General features: G+C 48.0%; 1 protein-coding gene across 3 annotated transcripts in view; it reads right to left on the reverse strand.

Annotated features, from left to right (window-relative positions):
* Window positions 1–22654, reverse strand: part of LOC144141202 (arylsulfatase B-like) — a 95328-nt gene that overhangs the window by 43593 nt on the left and 29081 nt on the right. For all 3 annotated transcript variants that reach the window (XM_077672765.1, XM_077672766.1, XM_077672767.1), the window contains one exon: window positions 17189–17315. In XM_077672765.1, the coding sequence (XP_077528891.1) occupies window positions 17189–17315 (127 nt within the window). The remainder of the gene's footprint in view (window positions 1–17188; window positions 17316–22654) is intronic.

Here is a 22654-nt window from a genome sequence, read left to right on the forward strand (position 1 = left end):
GTTTCTGTGTAATTGCCTAGTACCGAATAATCGTCAACATATCTAAAGATTCTGAGCACACTTCCTTCTAACTCTGCTTTTCCAAGTCTGTCCACCTTACCCAAAAACACTGCACTCAACACCGGGGCCACTTTCGATCCAATGCATACTCCCTGTTTTTGAATGTACATCTTGTTTTTGAACATCACGTCTGTGCTCTCGAGATATTAAGTATATATGTATATATGTTTCGGGTATATGTGTCTGGAGTGATGAATAAAATTTCAGTTGTTAGTCTGCGCTGGTCTTCGTGTATTCGTTCAGACCTCGTTTTTTTGTGCGCTCAAGTTGCAGCTATGAATTCTCACCAAGTAGCCCGCCATTCAGTGTTACTGCAATTTATTCTAAACTCTTTCTGATATTAAAAGGACCCAGCAGCACTTGCCATCTACTATTCGGAATGTATTTCAGGGTACACTCAATTGTTCCTGCAATTTCCTCCAGCAAGAATTTAGAAGATGCATTGACTATGTAGACATGCCTACTGCCCTGTTTGCCGAAACTGTCCATGGGTAATCGGAGCTCATATTTGGACGAAAGGCGACATTCCGTCGTCGTGGAAGCTGGCCTGGGTGGTACCGGTGCCTAAACCTAACAAAGAAACAGCAGATCTCTCATCATACAGGCCGGTGTCGCTTACTTCTTGGGTCTCAAAGCTCATGTAAAAGCTAGTCTGTGCCAGACTGGTGTGGTGGCTAGATCATCGGACAAAGCTTCCTGCCTGCATGATCAGCTTCCGCCAGCGGCTGAGCGCCCAAGACAGTGGGCTGGATTTGGTCAGCCACTTGAAACATAATAGAGCTGATGGCTTGTCCTCCGTTGCGGTGTTTCTTGATGCGGCTAATGAATACGACTCTGTCTTGCCAAGTGCTATTTTGAGTCATCTGCAAGAAATGGGGGTGACAGGACACCTACTCCGCTTCATTCGAGTCTTCTTGACCGACCGCTTCATGCAGGTGCGGATAGAGATTGTTTTTAGTTCAAAAAGAACTGTAGTACGAGGCGTACCACAGGGCAGTGTTCTGTCGCCCATTCTCTTCAATGTAGCCATGTCTGCCCTGCCTTCTACGCTGAAGAGTCATCGGTCAAAAGCTCGTCTGTCAATATATGCGGATGACATCTGCATCGGGCTCACCGGATACCAGACACAGCGATTGCGTGTAATAGCACAACATGCTTTTTGATCTGTTCAGGCGTATCTTTCAACAGTAGGGCTGACTATATCAGAAGAGAAATCGTGTTTTGTTCTATTTTCTGGCGTACGACGCCGGTCTGCGCGTCTCAGGATAGAAATGAATGGCATCCCCACCCGCCAAGCTACTCATGTTCGATTTCTAGGAATTGTTTTCGACCATAGGTTAAATTGGCGAAAGGCCGTCGACTCTATGGTTTCCGCTGTGGCGCCCAGACTTAATGTACGGCGGAGAATTGCCAGTGTGAGGTGGGGAAATCACCCAGCCTCTATGGTCTAGTTGCACGAAGCCTTGATCTTGATTGGCATGCTTCATCAGCTGCCTCTCATATCGCCTTCAGAGACAAGAATACGAGCGGTTGGAATCCTCACACAGGAAAGGGCCTAGGCTGTCTCTTGGCGTCCCTCAAGCAGCTGGAAACAACAAGATGCTCCATGAGGCGCAGTCAACACCTCTTCGTCTGCAGGCTTCTCAACGTTTGCTTATGCAAGTGCTGTGCCTCGGCGAAACAAGTGCTGGCTTAGCATTACTGCGGCATCTACGATTAAGGGTAGAGTCTCGTGCTCATGCAACCCTAAACACTCTTGGAGAGCTGTGTCCCAAATAGCATGGAAAAAGGGCTACTTTGGACCCGCCTTTCTCCCACGAGAGTGTGGATTGTGCATTGACCATCCATCATTCGCGCTCGAAGCGTTGTACATCTATTGCTGAAGCACGATCGCTGGTGCTGGAGAATCTGGAACCGGAATACGGGTACTCTCTGCACATATACACTGATGGATAGGTTGACGCAAAAAGTGGGGTGTGCGCGGCGGCTTTTTTCATACCCAGTTTGAATATTTCGTGGGCTGCAAGGGTAACGCCTTTGGTTTCATCTACAGCGAGTGAGTGTGTTGCCATAGAAACTGCGTTGCGCCAACTGTCATCGTTTGAAAGGCAAAAAGTCACAATATTTAGTGATTCAAAGTCAGCCCTTCACCTGTTGTAGCAGGGTATACCTGTTGAAAAGACCTGTCAGCGATCCCTAGTTCAACTAAAGCGGCCTAAGCATGAAGGCTTCACCGTGCAATTCCAGTGGATCCCGTCGCACGTCGGTGTAGTGGGAAACGAACATGCTGACAGCTTAGACAAGGACGCCTTATCTTCTACAATCGCAAACGCGGTGCGATTTCCAACGCATACAGAAACAGACCGTTCGCGAGCACTTTAGGCAGCTGTGGCGACCAGTACATCAACCAGTCGTGACGAAAGGCTTGAAAAGAACCGGAGCCTGTCTGCTCCACCGAGTAAGAACATACTCATCCCGTACACCAGCTTGGCTACATAAAATCAACATTTTTTCTTCCCCTTTGTGCCCCTCGTGCAGTGTGTCTGGTGACATTGATCACATCATTATGAACTGCTCCAAAACCAACCCTGAGCGGACGAACTTTTTTCGTGATCTCCAGAAGTTAGGAGTGCCCCATGCTACATCGGAGGACATTATTTTTCCTAGGAACCACTGGATTGTGCGAAGAGAGGTGTCTCATCTCCTACTCGGACTCTTGCAGTCCACAGGACTAAGTGAGGTGTGGTGACATTGTGTGTCTGTTATTTTATGACTGAGTGAGGTGTGATGACTTTGAGAGTTTTGATATGGTATTGGGGACGATTAGGCGGAGCAATTGCCAGCAGCTATGCAAGGCTAAGTCCGCCTTATTCAACAATATTTACTTACTTACCCGTCACGCTGTTCCCAGCTTTTTTCCTGATAACCTTGTGTAATGTTTATTACACAAAAAATAAACTGAAGATGAAACTGAAACTGAAACCGAAACTACACCAGATGAGAAGTCGCCATTAATGGTCCCTCTCAACTCGACCGGATGCAACGCGAGGAAAGCTGCTGCGTGCTCTCTTCCGGAGGGAGCGGCGGGTCGTGGCGTTTTCTTCAGTGGCCTTCGATATATATGACATGCCGGGGAGTTTTCTCCTCTTCTCTGCAACGTGGAGGGGTCCATTTCCAGTCTGTAGCAACAAAAAAGCAGGCATGGCCGCCTGCTCGCCAGCGTGCATTCAGGCTGGTAGGGTGTTTTGGAAACAATAACCGTTTGTCGTCGAGTGATAGGGTTGAAAGGGAAGTATTGAGTTCGTCACTGAAACTCAGCGAACACTCAAAACCAAATAAGCGCCAAAACTGTTGGTACAGGTTCAAGCATAGAGGAGGTTGGTGCCCAGCGCCTACGGCGGCAGATCGACACAGGAAATTCGACAAATAAGCCGTGAAGGTGACCCACGACAGCCAATAAGACAGCGACGAAACAAATGACGTCATTTCGGCGGTGCCAGTGGTGCATAATCAGGGAAATTGAATAGAGCGGAGTTGGTAAGCTCCACTTATGAGATTAGCAGGCGGGCGCCCGGGCTGCGCGAGAGAACTCGCCGCTCTGTCTAGCGACATAGCACTGCCGACACTGCGCTGCAACTGCCGTTAATTCGTCACGGCGTGCACGCGAGACGGATCGTCTGGACCACCGCATACCTCAAGGATAATCCCCTATTGAGAAAGCAAATAGCGCCGCCGGGTTCCAGGAACGTCCGCTCGACGCGCGGAGGTGGTGGGATTACCGGCCTGTCTCTATTGTTGTCGCGCTCTGGTAAGCATGACGCACTGTCGCCGTCTTTCGCTTTCACCCCGCCGGATCACCCGAACTTGCTCGTCCGCGGGCGTGCTGTTGACCTGAAGATAGCGGCGCCTCATTGAATACACTCCGTGGCGTGCTGAGTGACAGCTGTCTACGTGAATTTAGGCACTCCCTTGCGCGTGTACGAACGCTACAGGGGCGTTCCCGAGAGAAGGTGATCTCGAGATTTTACAAGGCCGAACTTGGCCGTTGAAAATCGTTCTTGTCTGAGCGGTGAACTTGCAGTTCCCGGCGGGACAAGGAGTCTCGACCGTTAACGCTAGGTTGGGCTTTTTGAGCCCCCTAGTTGAGGTTAAGATCGCGTCGGAGGTTTAGGGTGCAGCGCAGCACCGGGCAACTAGACGGATCTTGCGGCGAGACAGGGTCTCGGCCGTTGTTTCTCGAGCGGTTTGTGTACGCTCCGAGAATAGGAGAGTTAGACGAAGTTGTGGAACTCGAGTGATTTGTGCGCACTCGGAGCTAGCGTCTAGCTGAAGTTTGAAGTTTTTCTTTTCGTTACTCATGTACCCAGTTTTCGTACTATAAATAGCTGTATATAAACCCTTCGTTTCATTTAATCAACCCCAACGCCTTGAGTTCCTCAATTCGACCGCCGTCTCTCAGAACTTCAACACCATCGCCCAGCCAGCCTCCTGCCAAATCAACCGGAGCCCGGGCGATTTGGTTCCTGATCGACACCGGACTTCGGGGAAACGATCTTTACTGGCGCAGTCGACAGGATTTCGCAGAAGAAATCACCAGGCCACAACCAGCGGCAGCAAGCAGACGCAAGCCCGCCTTCATCGGCGGCAGCCGAGCTCCGCACGGAGTTTAGCGGCAGAGCCAACCAGCGCACGGGGCCAACGACGCAGCAGCCGACCACCGGAGGTGTGAGTGGGATTTCTTGTTGCGCTTCATTGTGGCGGTGTAGGCTGGGTCTGGGGTTGCATGGTAGTCACGCGGAGCATGCTGGCGAGCATGGCAGAAGGAGACGGAAATGGTCAGACAGACGAGGTGGCACCTCAAGGAGGCTCGGCAGCAGGAGGATCTCCCCAAGTGGAGTCCGAAGCAATGAATATTAGACGAATGGAATTGGAGTTTCAGGAGCGATAGAGAAAAGTAGCGCGCGAAGCGGAGGAGAGAGCGCGAGAGGCGGCGGAGCGAGAGAAAAAAGAAGTGCGCGAAGCGAAGGAAAGAGCGCGAGAGGCGGCGGAGCGAAAAAGAAGAGAGGCGCGAGAATCGAAGGAGCGCATGCAAAAGCTGGAGCTCGAATCTGAACAGCGGTTGCGAAGGTATGAGTTGGAGCTAGAGCGGAGAAGGCAGACGCCCTTGCGCTCGGACACCCGCGAGCAGAAACAATTGGGCACAGACCCAGCTGGTTGTATAGCAACAGCGAAGTTGAATAATTCCGGCCAGTGTTTGGAGGTTGTACGTTGCGATGACAAAGCAAGCAGCCGTGACTCCCTACACGAGGCTAGCATTTCCGCCGATGTCGAACGCGCGGAGATGGACATTGGGATGAGGAGCGACGAGGTAGGCGCGGCCGGTGATACCGTAGAGCGGTGTAATGAAGTGATGCTCGAACATGACGAGCAGCCTCACAGGCAAAGTTTGGGGATGGAGCTGCAGCGCATAGGGCAGAACCCGTCGGGCGGGCCCGGTTATGCACTGGCAGCAGAGTTGAATGAAGCCAGCTCGTTTTTCAACTTGAAGCAGCGCGAGAACGAGATAAGCGGGCGTGGCTGCGCACAAGTGCCGAGCGGCTCAGCCGGGAACAGCTGCATGGATATGGAAGCGAGCGTGAAAAGTGTTCCAGCGAGCGCGGAGTCAAAGGGTAGCACCGTTGTTACGTTGGGGCATTGGAGAGGCATGGCCACTTGGCCTATGGGACAGGAAGCGAAGTCGCATTTTTTTTTTCAAATATCTTTATCTTTATTTTTTTTCCTTTTTTTTACAAAGAAGGGGGCAGCCGCAAGAAGCCGCTGGTTAAGGCGGCTTGACGAGGCAACTGCCCCGGACACAGGAGCATGGTTACATACCTTGATATAAGACAATTGAAAAAGCACTCGCGAGATATCGCGTGCGTCACATTGCCTCCCATCAGCCATAAAGTACACATATAATGAAACACAAATCACTCAGAAAAAATAAATCTTGTGCCATACATAACCACTTACGAGTTCAATATACACCCACTTATACAGCACTAAATTTGTTTCTACACAGGTTGATAAAATAATTTGGATAATCATCATGACATACAAGATCCGGAATAACATGCGTAAGTCAAATATAAAAAGAAATAAAAACCACAATATCCACTGTTACGGTAACAGTGTAAATTCACACAAATTAGTATTCTACAACGTATAACATAGGTTATTTTCTAATATGGATTTTTTTTGTTTCTTAGACACACCGGGAGCGCAAGAGAAATTTATTATTCCTATAGTTTTATTAATTATGCTGACGCTCTGAAACAAGAAGGTTTGCCTGCCGTAGTTTGTCCTCGCTTTGGGCGCATGCCTTGTTATGCATCGGAGTGAGTACTACGTAGCTGATGCAGGGTCTGTTGTCAAGGCCAACTTGTCGTTGTACACAATTTGTAGTAGTTTTAGAGAATAAACCTGATCTGCTCTGAATAGAATAAACCTGATCTGAGCATGCTATATTTTAAAAAGAGGGGCTCTGCTCTTAAGTTGATCATAGGACCGTTGTAATTCATATAGATTCGGAGAACTTTTTTCTGCAAATTAATTATCCTGGTATAGTTGTGGGCACTTGTTGTGCCCCATACCACTGCACCATAGCATAGATTAGAATAGAACAAAGCATGGTAAAGTTGTATTTTCAACCAAGTAGGAATAAGGTGCGCAATTTTGTGCATTATTCCAGTGGTTTTAGGTAATTCACTACAAAGTTGGTTTACATGTGTATTCCATTTTAGATCCTCTTGAAACCATACGCCTAAAACGTTTTGCATCTTGACCCTACTGATCACAGATTCTCCAAATTTAATCGTAAGAGGCCTTTTTATTACTTTATTGATGGGGTGGAATACAATGTACGTGGTTTTGGAAGTATTTAGTTGTAGTTGGCTCTGTTTTAACCAGACTGATAGCGAATTCGAGTACCTATTTACTTCAACTTCAAGGTCGTCTATTCTGTCTGACCTAAAAAACACATCGGTATCGTCCGCGTACATGATTATTTGCGAAGAATTAGGTAGGTTTACAATGTCATTCACATAAATCAAAAATAGCAATGGGCCTAATTTTGACCCCTGTGGTACGCCTTGTTGAAGTGTCAGGGTCGTAGAATAGATGGATCTGGTCTGCAAGAACTGTCGTCTACCGTTCAAATAACTGTCAATCAAGTCATCCGCAGTTCCCCGTATTCCCTACCTCTGCAGTTTACTGATTAGGATTCTGTGACTTATCGAGTCAAAAGCCTTTCTTATATCCAAGAAAAGCCCTAAAGTGAACTGTCGTTGTTCAATATTCTCAATTATTTGGTCTTTTATACGCAGGAGAGCTTTCTCGGTTGATTTTTGTTTCTGGAATCCGAACTGGTTTTCCTCGATTACAGAATGCTTGGAGAAGAAAGTTTGCAGCCTGTCAAGTATTATGTCCTCGAATATTTTTGAAAAGATGGGTAGTACTGAAATTGGACGGTAATTTGAGAACTTTTCTTTGTTTCCCCCTTTAAAAACTGCCGTTACACGGGCCAGTTTTAGTTCATCCGGAAATATCCCAGTGGTAAGGGACAAGTTTATTATATAAGCTATGACATCGTTAATTAAATCACTAACATGCTTAATTGGGCGCGCACTGATTCCGTCTGCTCCTGGGGCAGTGTGGTTTTTTAGTTTCCTTATCGATGTATCTACTTCAACTGCATTGGTTGGACGCAAGAAAATTGATTCACTTATTTCTTGTGTAAGCGTTACCAGTTCTCTGTTTTCTAATGATGTTTCAGCTGGGTAGGCACCAGCTTTTATAAAGTGCTCATTCATACTATTTGCTAGGTCGGCACCTTGCAAAAGGCAGCCATTCACTGTTATCGCCTGTGGGATTTTTTTAGTTGGCTTTCTGTTTGTTATCCGATTGATAGCGTCCCAAACCTTTTTCGGCTCGTTTTGAATGTCCTGGAACATGCGCGTGTGGTATTCGGCTTTAGTCGCTTTTAGGGTTTTGTTCAAGGCGTTTCGGTATTTTTTAAATTTAGATAAGAGATCAGGCTCTCTCGTGCGCACATAGTCGTGATACATTGAATGTTTTTTCTTGATTTGCTTGTACAAATTTGCGTCAATCCATGGCTTGCGTAGTTTTTCATTTTTTCTTATGGCTCCCAGGGGAAACGCCAGATCATAGCATTCCCGAATATACTGAAGAAATTTGTTGTACGCTTCGTTCGGGTCTTTTGAGTTATATATATCTGACCAGTTAATGGCTTCAACAAGCATCTTGAACTGGTTGAGTGTGTCATCTTTTATTTGCCGGCGCAGAACGCTAGTATTTTTTGGTGTTCGTTGGGCTTTTGATGTGGCGAAGCAGAAAATGGGAAGGTGGTCACTAATATCGGCCGAAAGTATGCTGGATGTAATATCGTTTTGGTTTAAGTTAGATACGCATATATCGAGAAGTGATTCACAGTTTGCTGTGAGCCTGGTCGGCATGCTAATATAATTTGCGCAACCATAGGTTGCGAATAAATTGTTAAGCTCTGAAGACCAAAAGTCAGAAGAGCTCATGTCAATGTTAATGTCACCCATGAGGATAAAAGCAATATTATTGAAACAACTAGATGTAAGTAACTGTTCCATGAAATCGGAAAACTCTTTTTTATCTACGGTCGGTGGTCTGTAGGGTACAGAGATTGCGGTGCTTGTCATGCAGAACGTGAAGCACTCAATATAGCTGTTTACCGTGGAAAATTCTTCAACAATGGCGTAATTGATTGAATTTTTTATGTAAACTGCCACACCTCCGCCTCGTTTATTTTCGCGACACAGGTGCTCAAACTGATATCCAGGCAATAGGTGGGGTAGGTCATCTACGGTTAGCCAGGTTTCTGTGAGTAGGATAAGGTCAAATTTTACACTTAGCATTTGAAGTAGTGTGTTTACTTCGTCTTGCTTGTTTCTTATGCTTCTGCAGTTTATGTGAAGAAGCGATAGGCTGTTTCCTGAAGGAAACTTTTGATTGAAGGTCGAGACACTGTAATATGGGACTTCGTCTTGGAAGTACGTCATCTTGCTACTCAGTCAGCGTTTTACATGGTGGTTCTAAGGCGATAAGGAAGAGCGCTAGGCCATATCTGACTGAATTTTTTCCAAGTCAGCAAGGACTACAATTCGGATAGCCGGCGATTTTTCGTGTTTGCGAGCAAATATTTTGCAATCAGCCGTCCAGACAAACTTCCATTGTGCCTCTTTCTTTTTCCGTACTGTCAGGCCAAGCAGTCTCTTGTTCTGCTGTATTAGGTGCTCGTTCACGAACACTGGTTTGCCAGGATGAAAGCCGAGAGCGGTGCTGCTTACCTTCGTTTTCCTCAATTTTGCAAGAACAGCATTGCGCTTGCTTCTTCGTACAAAGCGAACAATGATGTTCCGCTCCCCTTGCTTCGCTGTTGGCACCCAGTGGCACGTGTCAACGTCATACTCCTGAATTGTCTCGCCAATTACCTCACCAAGCTGTTTGATTATTTCTACCGGTTCGCTCTCATCAGGGTTGCACTTGATTTCTAGGTTGTTCATACGCTGGTACTGCTCTATTTCGTTGACTTTGAGGGACAGTCTCGCGTTTTCAGCCTCCAGTGAGTATTTAGATTTTGTTAGTTTCTTAACTTCTTTGCGTAACGCGGCTATCTCCGCCATTAGACCCTGAACCCCGTCACAAGCTTTGGAGAAGAAGTCCATGCTCTCTTTCAAGTCGCGTAGTTCAGCTCCGGCGTCCCGCTTGAAGCTATCCAGCTGCTTAGCTAGGTCTTTCAGGTCTTTAACTTCAGTCGCATCTCTCGCATCTTTTCCGTTTTTTCCCACCATCATGAACACACCTCATGCACAGAATAAACAACACTTGTTGGCTGTGTTCGGCAGCAGTGCACAAATTATGATGGCTATGTCGATTGCAAGGAGAGTGAACCCTCTTACCTGCAAGAGCAGAGAACAGCGATTACGCTTGTGCCGGTGGTGCACTGCTGCCGAACAGCCGGTTGTCGTCTTCGTAGCCGAGCTTTTATGCCTTGCCACTTCGTTTGGTCCGCTGGCTCCGAGGTTACGGAAAGATTTACGCGCAGGCGTGCTTGTCCGTGGTTGCGGTGGCAGCTTCGGTGGCCGAAGAAGGCCCGATTTCGGTGGCTCGCTCGCTCCGTTATCGGCAGACCGCAAGAGCAGAGAACAGCGATTACGCTTGTGCCGGTGGTGCACTGCTGCCTAACAGCCGGTTGTCGTCTTCGTAGCCGAGCTTTTATGCCTTGCCACTTCGTTTGGTCCGCTGGCTCCGAGGTTACGGAAAGATTTACGCGCAGGCGTGCTTGTCCGTGGTTGCGGTGGCAGCGTCGGTGGCCGAAGAAGGCCCGATTTCGGTGGCTCGCTCCGTTATCGGCAGACCGCAAGAGCAGAGAACAGCGATTACGCTTGTGCCGGTGGTGCACTGCTGCCGAACAGCCACTCCGTGCTGCCGAAATACCACTCCGTCTTCCCCGAAGTTGTGTTCGCTTCATGGGGCTAAATTGTCGAGACTTGCGTTGACATGGCAACGCTACGCGGTCTGGATCATCTGCAGAGGGGGCTGGAAGTACGCAAATGCACTCCCCTCCTTTTAGATTGTTGCTTAGGGAGGCTAGTATTGAATTGCCTCCGGGCCTTAACACCGCCACGACGGACGTGAACGTTCCCGTTCACCCGTCCTTTTAAATGCAGAGCATTTTAGTAACTCACGATGTCACCCGCGTTGGCGTCCGTAGTCCGCATCACTACGTAGTCCGCACCCTACACTATATAAAGAAATAATACCTTCCGGCGCCAGGTTTCGATCCCACGACTCTGCGGGCGGAACGAAAGGTACACGGCACTTTACCGACTGCTCCACGGAGCCGACACAGAATGGAAGGTTACGCACGCGACTCATTCAACCGTCGGCCACACGTGCGCCCTCTCCCCCGCGTCCTGCTCGCCTTCTCTCCGCTCGCAACACCCTCTCTCGCCGCGTTCGGTTCGCGTTCATGTGGTGGCGCGATTTCGCCGCTATAACACTCTCTCGCGAAGGGCATTGGATTGGATTGGATTGGCTTGGCTTGGCTTGGATTTGGATTGGGTTGGATTAAAGTGGGTTGTGTTGGATTGTGTTGCGTCATAGCCGCGCCACGTTGCGTCGTAGCCTCTCCACGTTGCGTAATAGCCGCGGCAGGGGGTTCACGGCACGTTTCACGTTTCACCATCGACTTCATCGACAATGTCTACGCTGGAAGACAACAATTACAACAACAACAACAACCAATACGTAATCCATAAGACTGGCAGGCACGCCCCCCGCGGAAATGCTCTGCATTTGATCGTGCCCCTCGCGAGGGGGATGTTTTGATTTTTTTCGTTGGTGGTGCGTGTGTGTGTGTGTGCCGCGGTTGTGCGCGACGAAAGGCCTTCAGTGCTCGATCCGTGCACCGAATTGACCGATCCGCGCACTGAACTGAACTTTCTGTGCACCGCAAGTGAGCGAAAGCGCAGCCGAACATTCTTGAAGGAACGTTATCAGGCTACGCCGTCAAGGAGGACATTTGCGCGCGGGCGCATATTGCCAGTGCAAACTTTCTTAACGTTTCATTTTGGTTGACTGCAAAATTGCCCGTGTGGTTTGCCAGTCCTTATTCCTTTTGTTCTTGTTGTCGAGTGCCGGAATGTGTGTGCGTGTTTGCAGTAATAGCGCGCATCAGTGTTATAGGTTGAGCTGTCTCGTTGTTCGTGGCGTTTACGCGCCCCGGAGACACGACCCAATTTCTTTTTACTCGCACTTAGCGTTTTTAGCATTTTTTTGGTGTTCCCGGTTTGCAAGAGTATTCCGTCCCTGTTGAACGGCTAGTGAATAGGCTGTGTTTGTAGTTTAGGCGAGAGAGAGTTCGGGTCAGCTGCAGAAATAGAAGGGGGCTCATTTGTGATTATACCTAGCCCCTTCCACGTGTTTTTTTTGTTTGTTTATTCCGCTGTTATTGCGGAAGGAGAGATGAAACGAGTGGCCCTTTTAAATTCGTTTCGGATTGACTGAACCAAGAGGTCCAGTAACCCTCTTAAAGGGGGGAGTTGTAACGTCCACTTATGAGATTAGCGGCCGGGCGCCCAGGCTGCGCGTGAGAACCCGCCGCTCTGTCTAGCGACGTGGCACTGCCGACACTGCGCTGCAACCGCCTCTAATTCGTCACGGCGTGCACGGGAGACCGATCGTCTGGCCCACCGCATACCTCAAGGATAACCCCCCATTGAGAAAGCAAATAGCGCCGCCGGATTCCAGGAACGTCCGCTCGACGTGCGGTGGTGGTGGGATTACTGGCGTGTCTCTATTGTTGTCGCGCCCTGGTCAGCATGACGCACTGTCGCCGTCTTTCGCTTTCACCCCGCGGGGTCGCCCGAACTTGCTCGTCTGCGAGCGTGCCGTTGACCCAAAGATAGCGGCGCCTCATTGAATATTCCGTGGCGCGCTGAGTGACAGCTGTCTACGTGAATTCGGGCACTCCCATACGCGTGTACGAGCGCTACAGGGGCGTTCCCGAGAGAGGGTGATCTCGAGGTTTTATAAGACTGAACTTGGCCGTTTGAAATCGTACTTACCTGAGCGCTGAGCTGGCATTTCCCGGCGGGACAAGGTGTCTCGACCGTTAACGCTAGGTTGGGAGCTGTGAGCCCCCTAGTCGAGGTTAAGATCGCGTCGGACGTTTAGGGTGCAGCGCCGTACCGGGCAACTAGACGGATCTTGCGGCGAGGCAGGGTCTCGGCCGTTGTTTCTCGAGCGGTTTGTGTACACTCCGAGAATAGGAAGAGTTAGACGAAGTTCAGGAGCTCGAGTGATTTGTGCGCACTCGGAGCTAGCGTCTAGCTGCACTTGGAAGTTTTTTTTCTCTATTACTCATGTACCCAGTTATCCTACTGTAAATAGCTGTACATTAACTTCCGTTTCACTTTCTTAAAGGGGGGAGTTGTAAGGTCCACTTATGAGATTAGGAGCCAGGCACCCGGGCTGCGCGTGAGAACCCGCCGCTCTGTCTAGCGACGTAGCACTGCCGACACTGCGCTGCAACTGCCGCTAATTCGTCACGGCGTGCACGGGAGACGGATCGTCTGGCCCACCGCATACCTAAAGGATAATCCTCCATTGAGAAAGCAAATAGCGCCGCCGGGTTCCAGGAATGTCCGCTCGACGCGCGGAGGTGGTGGGATTACCGGCGTGTCTCTATTGTTGTTGCGCCCTGGTCAGCATGACGCACTGTCGCCGTCTTTCGCTTTCACCCCGCGGGGTCGCGCGAACTTGCTCGTCCGTGGGCGTGCCGTTGACCTGAAGATAGCGGCGCCTGATTGAATACTCCGTGGAGTGCTGAGTGACAGCTGTCTACGTGAATTTAGGCACTCCCTTGCGCGTGTACGAACGCTACAGGGGCGTTCCCGAGAGAAGGTGATCTCGAGATTTTATAAGGCCGAACTTGGCCGTTGAAAACCGTTCTTGTCTGAGCGGTGAGCTGGCAGTTCCCGGCGGGACAAGGAGTCTTGACCGTTAACGCTAGGTTGGGATTTGTGAGCCCCCCCGTTGAGGTTAAGATCGCGTCGGAGGTTTAGGGTGCAGCGCCGCACCGGGCAACTAGACGGATCTTGCGGCGAGACAGGGTCTCGGCCGTTGTTTCTCGAGCGGTTTGTGTACGCTCCGAGAATAGGAGAGTTAGACGAAGTTGTGGAACTCGAGTGATTTGTGCGCACTCGGAGCTAGCGTTTAGCTGAAGTTTGAAGTTTTTCTTTTCGTTACTTATGTACCCAGTTTTCCTACTATAAAAAGCTGTGTATAAACCCTTCGTTTCATTTAATCAACCCCAACGCCTTGAGTTCGTCAATTCGACCGCCGTCTCCCAGAACTTCAACACCATAGCCCAGCCAGGCTCCTGCCAAATCAACCGGAGCCCGGGCGTTGGGTTCCTGATCGACACCGGACTTCGGGGAAGCGATCTTTACTGCGTCTTTCAGAGCGATTTGCACGCTCACGGCTTCATGTGCCCGTGTAATATTTGGCTCAAGCATTCCTGGCAGTGTATTCTAAACATCGCGCAGGCTTATTTGCACTGCTCAAAAAGCGTAGAAGTGTCTTTTTAAAGCGGAGCTTGAAATGGCTCGGCGAAAAGAAAATGCGGCGGTACCGTGAGTATTACCGGAGCGAACTCCATGCGCATGCGCGAAAACGCCAGGTTGTGGGTGAGTGAGAAGCAAAGGAACATAGATTGGCTGGGTTCATAGATGACGTAGCTATACTCTCGCGTCGACCGACAATGGTAAGTGGGAAGGGCGCATCGGAGGGAGCGACGAAACATTGGCCGCACGTTGAGGTTCGCATGGTTAGCCATGTGGTCGGAGTGCGCGGGCGCATTTCTTTCTTTGACTTCGACGTGATCAAGCGCGTTTTTAAAGAAGCGCGTTTACTACTTTCGTCCAGCTGTTTCGCCGCACAAGCGCAAGTTCACCTTTTGACCGCAGACACATCCCCTGCGACCCAACCCTTGATGCGCGTCACGTGACTCGCCGGGCCCGCTGTCAGCGCTGCGCACAAGGCCCCGTTTTCAGTCGTTCTGATCAAGTAGCGGCGGCGGCCGCGACGGGAGCGGCCGCTCAGGTGATCGGCAGCGGACCAACCCCACAGCCTCCCACGCATGCGTCACTGGGTCGTCTCGGGCTACGTGAATCGTCTTGCGCCGCGTTCGCCGTGAAAGAGGAACGCCGCGTTAGGCCTCAATGAGAGCTCGGGCTGGCCTCCTCCTGTGAGCGTTGCGCGGGACCGAACTGCTTTGAGCCGTGGTCGGCAACACAGCTGCATCAAAGGTTAACCAAGCGAAACCAAGACTCAACCCGGCTAAGCCGAGCTTTTTCTTTGCATATCTATGGTTAGGTGAGCGAAGCCGCAGCCATTTTTTTGTTTCAAGAATAGGCACATTTCCACAATTTATGGTCGTAATACAGGAAACACTTGAAAAACTGTGGCTGGATGCAACTTTGCGCGAGTTGTAGACACGTGTGGTTACAGTTGTCTCGTTGAATACTTCGTGCTTTCTCTTTCCGCCCCACCGCAATTTTTTTACGCAGAACAAAGGGCTTAAATATTATCCTTTCGACGAAAATCTCAAGCCGCTTCGGAGTTTCTCACTTTGGTACCCAAATCTCGTTGTTTGGCAGGGTTTGGTCGCATACATGGCAAATATCTCGTTGAGTAATTGCGTAACATGTATTGATATACATGACAGATCCTGGCTGTAACACAATTCGTATTCTGATTTAAATATTTATAGTTTCGATTAAAATGCTGTGCGGCATCAATAAGTGTGTTTTTAATAAAAGAACTAATATTTACCATCAGCGAGAACAGTCCAGACCTTGGGGCCAGTACCATTGTTTAACTATCTGCTTATTTCATTTTCAGAATGTTTAGTTCGCGATGGGTTTATTGCAAAAATTACCAATAGGACGGAATTTTGGAAGAGCAGAAGCATGGCAGCCATGAAATGCAAGCCTTGCTCTAGGTGGAATATACGTCGCAGAGCAGGAGGGTGAACAAATTATGAGACATGTGCGTTAATAACCCGGGCGTGAGACAGGCGTAATACCAACAGCGTAAAGACTATGAACCATTTGTAACTTAAGTAGGTAAACTTGTGACTAAAATTTTAAACACCTTTTTCTGCGTCTTTCGTGCACGAGTATGTTCATTTCAACATTTAAGTTGCATGCACATAACACCAGTTCCAAACCATTGGTAATGGCCTAGGCACATTACCTTTACGAAGTGACCTAAAATGTAACCATTTGTTAGGTTCTAACCAGGATTTCAACTTGCGTCGTGTCCGTTTCGTTGCCTGTCAGATAAAAAACAGTCCCCACGCAGTGCGTACCAGTGCGTGTGGATAACCAGTGGACCTGCAACGTGCGGATGGTGTTTACACGTGTGCTACTTTTAAGCAGAGTGGTGAGCAGGGCAAGTTGGTATGGGGTCATTCTGGACTTCTTTGTTTTGTGTTTTCCTCTGTAATGGCTTCGTTATCGGCATTTAAAAAGTTGGCAGACTATGCATCATAAAAGGTGCGCACCAGGGAGGAAAAAATACTGCGCGCTGATTTCAGGTGAGCTGCCGGCAACTTCGACTTGCCACGTTGACGTTGCTCCGCTGGAATTACCAAGCGCCCGGGCACGCAGCCCTGGCTTGATCTGAGCTTCAGGCGAAAGCTCATTGAGCGCCCGCTCTTCTACGAGCGAGATAAAGTCAACCAAACTCTATTCCCTTACTTCTCACTCATCTTCAACGTGGTTCATTCATGCAGGCTTATGGGGTTGCCACGGAAGGTTTTTCAGCAAATAGGAGCGCTTTCGCCTTGCCCTCTAAAGTTCTCTTTAAAAGGAAGCTCTTGTGTTTCATGCCATTCTTGTCTTATTTAACGAATGTTTCAACGATTTGAAAATAAAAGTGCGCAGATAGGAGGCACATATGAAATTACTCTGCAACAAGGCAATATGGGTGGTGCCAACTTAAGCGCGTTCCTGTGCCCACTACCTCGGGTGTATTTACCTAAAGGAATGACAGATTCTATGCGAATTCAAACTCTATTACAACTTTCTCCGACGAGATATAGGTCTTGTGTTGTTGATTTGTACAACGTAGCTTTCTTAGGTGCTGTTTTTTAGCGGTGTCCCTCAAGCATAGATTTCAAGAAGCTTGCTTTCGTTCTGCAATCCAGTATTACCATGGGAAATGTTAGAAAACATTTTCAATTTTTAAATCCAATACGGTTACCTGTAATCAATCTATTATTACCATGGGAAATGTTAGAAAACATTTTCAATTTTTAAATCCAATACGGTTACCTGTAATTCTCTAAAAAAAGCGAACTCTGTTTTCTTTCGTGCCGCGCAGTTTTGGAAAATTTAGCAGGTCGATTTCAAGGCGTACAAAATCCCTAGGGATGGCGAAGGAGGAGTTTGATTCGGAGAACACGTGTGAGAAAGTTGGCGCCACACGAATTGCCGCACCTCACTACCAATCTTTGGAGACTGCTCACCGGCGTGCAGCATCCGCTGCTCCTTTCCGATGTACAAAAACTTCTCAACATTTTTCTTTGGAGCTTGCATTGGTGGTATTCCAAACGTTTTATGCGGGGCTTGATGTGCTAAAAACAGGAACAGGGGCTGTGTAGAAACAAGATAAAGACAAGCAGTCAAATATTCCGAATAAAATTAGTAGATATGATGAAAAATTCGCTCCTTGTGAATGCAGGGTCAGATGATTGGTCACATGTCCTAATATTTCTGTTGCAAAAAGAACACGTTGGTGCTGCCCTCATAAAAAGAAGCTAAGTATCGCGCCTAATTTCTAAAACGACCTATCCAGTAATAGTAATTGGCGTACCTTCTGAACAAATATTATTCAATAGAACGGCCATCGCAGTTATATAATTGGCGTGTCTTCTGAAAAAAAGTTATTACCGAGTACCATATCGGCGAAACTACTGGCAGTTTATGGTGCCTAGATGTTGAAGCAAGGTTATCGCATATTAAAAACGACGTTTAGTATTTACCATAATCAGAATAAACAGTGACTGTGCTTCACCGCCAACGGTTTGACCTGGGGCCTCAGATGATAATTCCGGAATCTGGTAAGTACCCTCTGTATAATGTAGGTTGTCATGAGGGCACGTTTTGTGAACCACTCGCATTATATTGTGTTTAGGTTTCGAATGGGCAGAAATGGTATGTACGAAGCGTGAAAAGTGCGCATCAAAGCAGACAGAAAAGCGTTAGCAAACCTTGCTTGCGCACACATTCCAGCAAATACTCAGACAACGAAGCACGTGCCCAAGGGCCCTGAAGGAATTTGGCGTAAAAAGGGAGCCTAATTGCACAAAAAGTGTTAAGAGGTTCAGTCTATCCTCAGTAGCCTGGCTTGCGCTGCCAACACACTGGACGTCGGACTGCAATCTGAACGAGCAATTGGGAATTAGAAAATGGTGAGGGGGGTGTTGCAGAATAATATTTCACTTTGGTGAATTAATCGCAACCACCGAGGCCACTGTCATGTCAGGACAATGCGAAGAGCGATTGAAAAATCAAGTAGGTAACAGAGTAAGGCTGCCGGGGACAACACCAGGCAAAAAGAAAGGGAATTCATTTGCCGCGGCGCTTCTTTTGATGAAACCTGGGGGCGCCATTTTAATCTGCTTGTGTATGCTTGATGAAAGGGTAAGCGCTGCAATCCGTCAAAACTTGTGCGCAGTTTAGAAGAGTGCATCTACCGGCATCAGCGTTTACGTAGGTATCTCCCTATTGGGGTCGTCGCGGGGTGGCGAAGGCTGGCATGTGTGACCAGTTTCTTTCACAGCACTAGCTGTCATCACGGGCCGTTAGTTTTTCTGGGGAAGGCAAGAGAATTCTTGAAGAGGGAGGCACCGGCTTCTTTTTTTAATTTTTTCCATTTAAGGCTATTCTTTATGAGGGAAAGTTGGCGAAAGCACTTGACGGTGTCTGTTTGAATTTAGGTCAAGCGCAGGAATCCATGTAAACGCATCCCGCATTACTCAAGGGTGTATCCCGCCGCTTGCTTCAGAAATGATGTCCATTATAATCTATAATCTATAATTATATAAATGGTGTCCATTATAATATATCTGTCCATTATAACACCATGCGGGGATACAAAGGGTGTCATGTCAGCAGGAAAGACGCAATCAGCGTTCCGGGAGAACTGAATTTACCACCCATTCACCTTTCTGGGCGGCCGATAAAGATCAACCGAAGATGAAGACGTGTGCACTCTGAGCTCTCCTGGCGCCTAAGCATCTCAGAGCTGATCGTTTGACTCATAGAAGTAACCGTGCTACCGCACCGGCACTCATCGCATGACATCAGAAGAGGATTTCTGCACCGACTTTAAGGCTTTGTACACTCCTCCCTCTTCGACGTCAGGAGCTGTTTTCACGTTTTGTGACAAGCATTTCTGCCAGCACAAAGAGCGTGAACGTGAGGGTGTAGGTGTAACACCTCCCTTAAATATATATCAACCATCGTGACACGGCGCATAACTGGCTGCAGGGTTCAGCGCAATGAAAATCTTTGCCAAATTTGAGGAAAAACCCACTACACAAAAGAAAAACAACGGCTCTTCAAGTTAGAAATGAGGTGGGAGGTCTTGAAATATCCATGAGTGCAAAGAAAATCTTTGCCATATTTGAGGAAAAACCTCCGCATATAACAGAAAAACAAGGGATCTTTTAATTAGAAATGTGGGGAGGTCCTGAGAGAAGTGACTATAAGACATGAGTGAACCAACGGCCTCGAAGTGAAGCGCGATAAAAACCGAATAGAAATAAAATATATTCAGCTACAGCGAAGAGAAGCACAACCATAAAATTGAGCCCATGCACTCTGTACAGATGGTTTACCAGCGCAGACGTAACGTGCGGCCAGTGTTTAACGGTGTGTACCTTCTGCTGCACCGTTCACAATTTCCAGTGTAGGTAGTTGCGAAGGTGCAGCTACGTCATCTGCTAACCAGGCCAATTTCGCCCTCCTTATTTCTAACTCGTCTCCAACCTGGACTTCTTCCGCATGCGCAGTGGGTTGCGCCCACGGAGTTTTCTGTGTGCACTGTACCGCTGGACGTCTTTATCGCCAAGCCACAGAAGGTCTCGCTTGTAAAAATACAAAATACACGGCCTGGGGATGATGCTTGGAACGCGGGAAACAGCTACGCTCGGATTTACACCGCCGCTGCCGGGTGTACGATTGCTTGAGAAAAAAGAGGCCATGAATCTAACTGATTCGCTCACGGTATCTTCAAGACTTCTGTGTAGCAGGCGCGGAGAGGCTCTATCCGTAGTTCATATACTCATTCAATGCAAGGAACTGGACACAACACGACACAAACACTTTCCCAACTCTACAGACAACACATTCCGCTCAACCCATCGTTGTTTTTGGGTGACGATGCTACGGGTTTCCGTTAAAAGTGTTTTAAGTATTTGGCGTATTGAAACGCAGCAAATACGAGGACAGGAACACAGACGACAGTCGTCGTCTGTGTTCCTGTCCTCGTCTTTGCTGTGCTTCAGTACGCCAGATGTACCAACTCGCCCAAACCAATACTCTCCTGAACTTTAAGTATTTGTCAGATTTTAAGTTTTTAAACCTCATTTCCTATCATGCATAATCAACACTGGCCCTATACACCAGCCTCCACCATTGTCCAACTGATCTTTCGTTCTCATTGACCGATTTTAGTGTTTTATACTTCGCCACTCATATAAAACCACTGATTTGACGCTTTTTGCCCCAGTTGGCCTTGCGCCATAAAAATCCACTATCATCATCATCTAATTGCTTCGCTACAACTATTTCAAAAGACGGCAGACTTCTGCTGTCCCTGCGAGAAAAACCCCGTTACCCTACTACCTCCCAGCTCTTATGTACTTTTGATGATGAATACCATGAACGTTTGAGATTTCAATTATCTGGCATTCGCAGTGGCGTTCTAGACGTTCAGATTTGGCCATTCTTGAACAGCTTGAGCCAGCATCTTTTGTTGCACTGTTTAGTTTTTCTTGTGTCACTTCGACACCGCTTTTAACGAGTTGCATTTTTATTTGCTCTCTTAAAACGAAATCCAACATGTATTTATGTATAGCATAACCCTGGTACTCTAGCTTATGCACTTCTATTTGGCGCATAACATGCCTTAAGTTTTGTTTGCGCTGAACAGTGTGGACGATATAATTGATACGTAGTAGTTTCCTTGGTTCTAAACTGCCTTGACTATGTGTACGTCGCGTAGCAGCAGCGATTCTTTCATTTTTTTGTAGCGCGATGTGAATCCAGCGCCAGACAGTTACAGCAATATTTCTTCGTCACAAGGTGAGAGAGAAACTCTTTATTAAAGAGGAAAATGCAGAGAGGTTTGCCGAGATCAGTTCGCCGGCACGCTACTCTGCGGGGAAAAGAGGCGGGGGAAAAGGTAGTAGGTGTAGTGAAGGAGGGAAGAGTAGTAGCAGAGAAAAAAATAAAATAAAAGGCGGTCCTTTTCCATGGCCTTGACTTTAAAGTTTCTTGAAATGGAGGGACGGCTACAATTTCGTTCACACAAATGTGCTAGAGAAATTCGAATAAGGCGGACAGGGTTTTGCGCTGAGCGGAGGGAGAGAACCATGGTCGAAGTACCAATCTCTGTGTCAATGCTCCAGGGTGGAAGAAATCAATTTTATGTTGAGAACGACACCATCAGTCAGCATAAGCAGTGAAATCCAGCAATAATTGTTCATGAGTTTCAAGAGAACTACAATTATCGCAATATGGGCTTGACGTCTGGCCGATCCGATGTAGATAGGAATTTGTTAATGCTGCATTAACACGAAGCATATGTAACAACGTCTCCAAGTGGCGTGGTAGACGTTCTGGCAGCCGCATTCCGATATATGGGTCTATGCAATGTAAAAAACCGTGATGATACTGCGGCAAGGACCCTAAACGGTTCCTTTCCGTCAGAGCAAGTGCCTTTGTTATTGTGGTGGCATCAAGCTTTGTGAAGATAACGCCAAGCAAGGCTATCGCCGTACAGTGAAAAGTGGCTGCAACCTTCATTGGGCGCGTTGGTGTCGTGTCCAAAAAAAATGGCCGAAAGCCGCTTCTCATGTCGTGACGTGTCGACGTTTTGGGGTGGGAGAGTGAGAGCGAGAAAGAGGGAGAGAGCGAGAGACGTTTATTTGAGCTCTCAGAAGTGGGGGCAGTTCCCTAGTACGGGAATTCACGAGGTGAGCAGAAAGCCTTCGCTATGGATACCAAGAGTTGCTGGACGTCCAGATGGCAGCTGGTCACCAGGTTCTCCCACAACTCAGGGGTGGGAAGAGGGGATCGGAGAGGCGGAAGTTTGGGATTGTGCTCACACTCACTGACGGGCAATAACTTTGCTCACCAGCAAGACTTTGCCCTCTTTTTACAAGCTTCCGAGGAGACCACATAGTCCATAAAAGAGTCGAAAGTTGGGCGAGTTGGTATTGACGCATCTTAAAAATCAAACTGCGCGCAAATTAACGAGGACGTGAACACACTGAAGACACCACAAGCGCAGACTCACAACTGGTTTATTGTTACAAAAATCAGAACATTAAATACCCAGGCGCCCCACATACGTCACAATCTCAGCGCTATCGGCTGTACACACAAATAAAAATAAAAAACTCAGAAGCACATGAATGACAGATAATTCCGCGACGATAACACCATCACACATGAAATATCCTCCGCCTCTTCACCACGCATGCCCTGAAGAGGCTTCAAATTCATGTTTAGTGCCCATCTATGTAGGCGACTTCGCGACTAAGCAAGGCAATAGATGGGTGACTAATACAATCTGAACCAGCTTTATCTGTCATTCATGTGCTTCTGAGTTTTTTATTTTTATTTGTGTGTACAGCCGATAGCGCTGAGAATGTGACGTATGTGGGGCGCCTGGGTATTTAATGTTCTGATTTTTGTAACAA

This window comes from Haemaphysalis longicornis, unplaced genomic scaffold (assembly GCF_048455015.1).
Source record: "Haemaphysalis longicornis isolate Haplotype H1 unplaced genomic scaffold, Haemaphysalis longicornis Haplotype H1 scaffold_6, whole genome shotgun sequence".
Taxonomy (NCBI): domain Eukaryota; kingdom Metazoa; phylum Arthropoda; class Arachnida; order Ixodida; family Ixodidae; genus Haemaphysalis; species Haemaphysalis longicornis.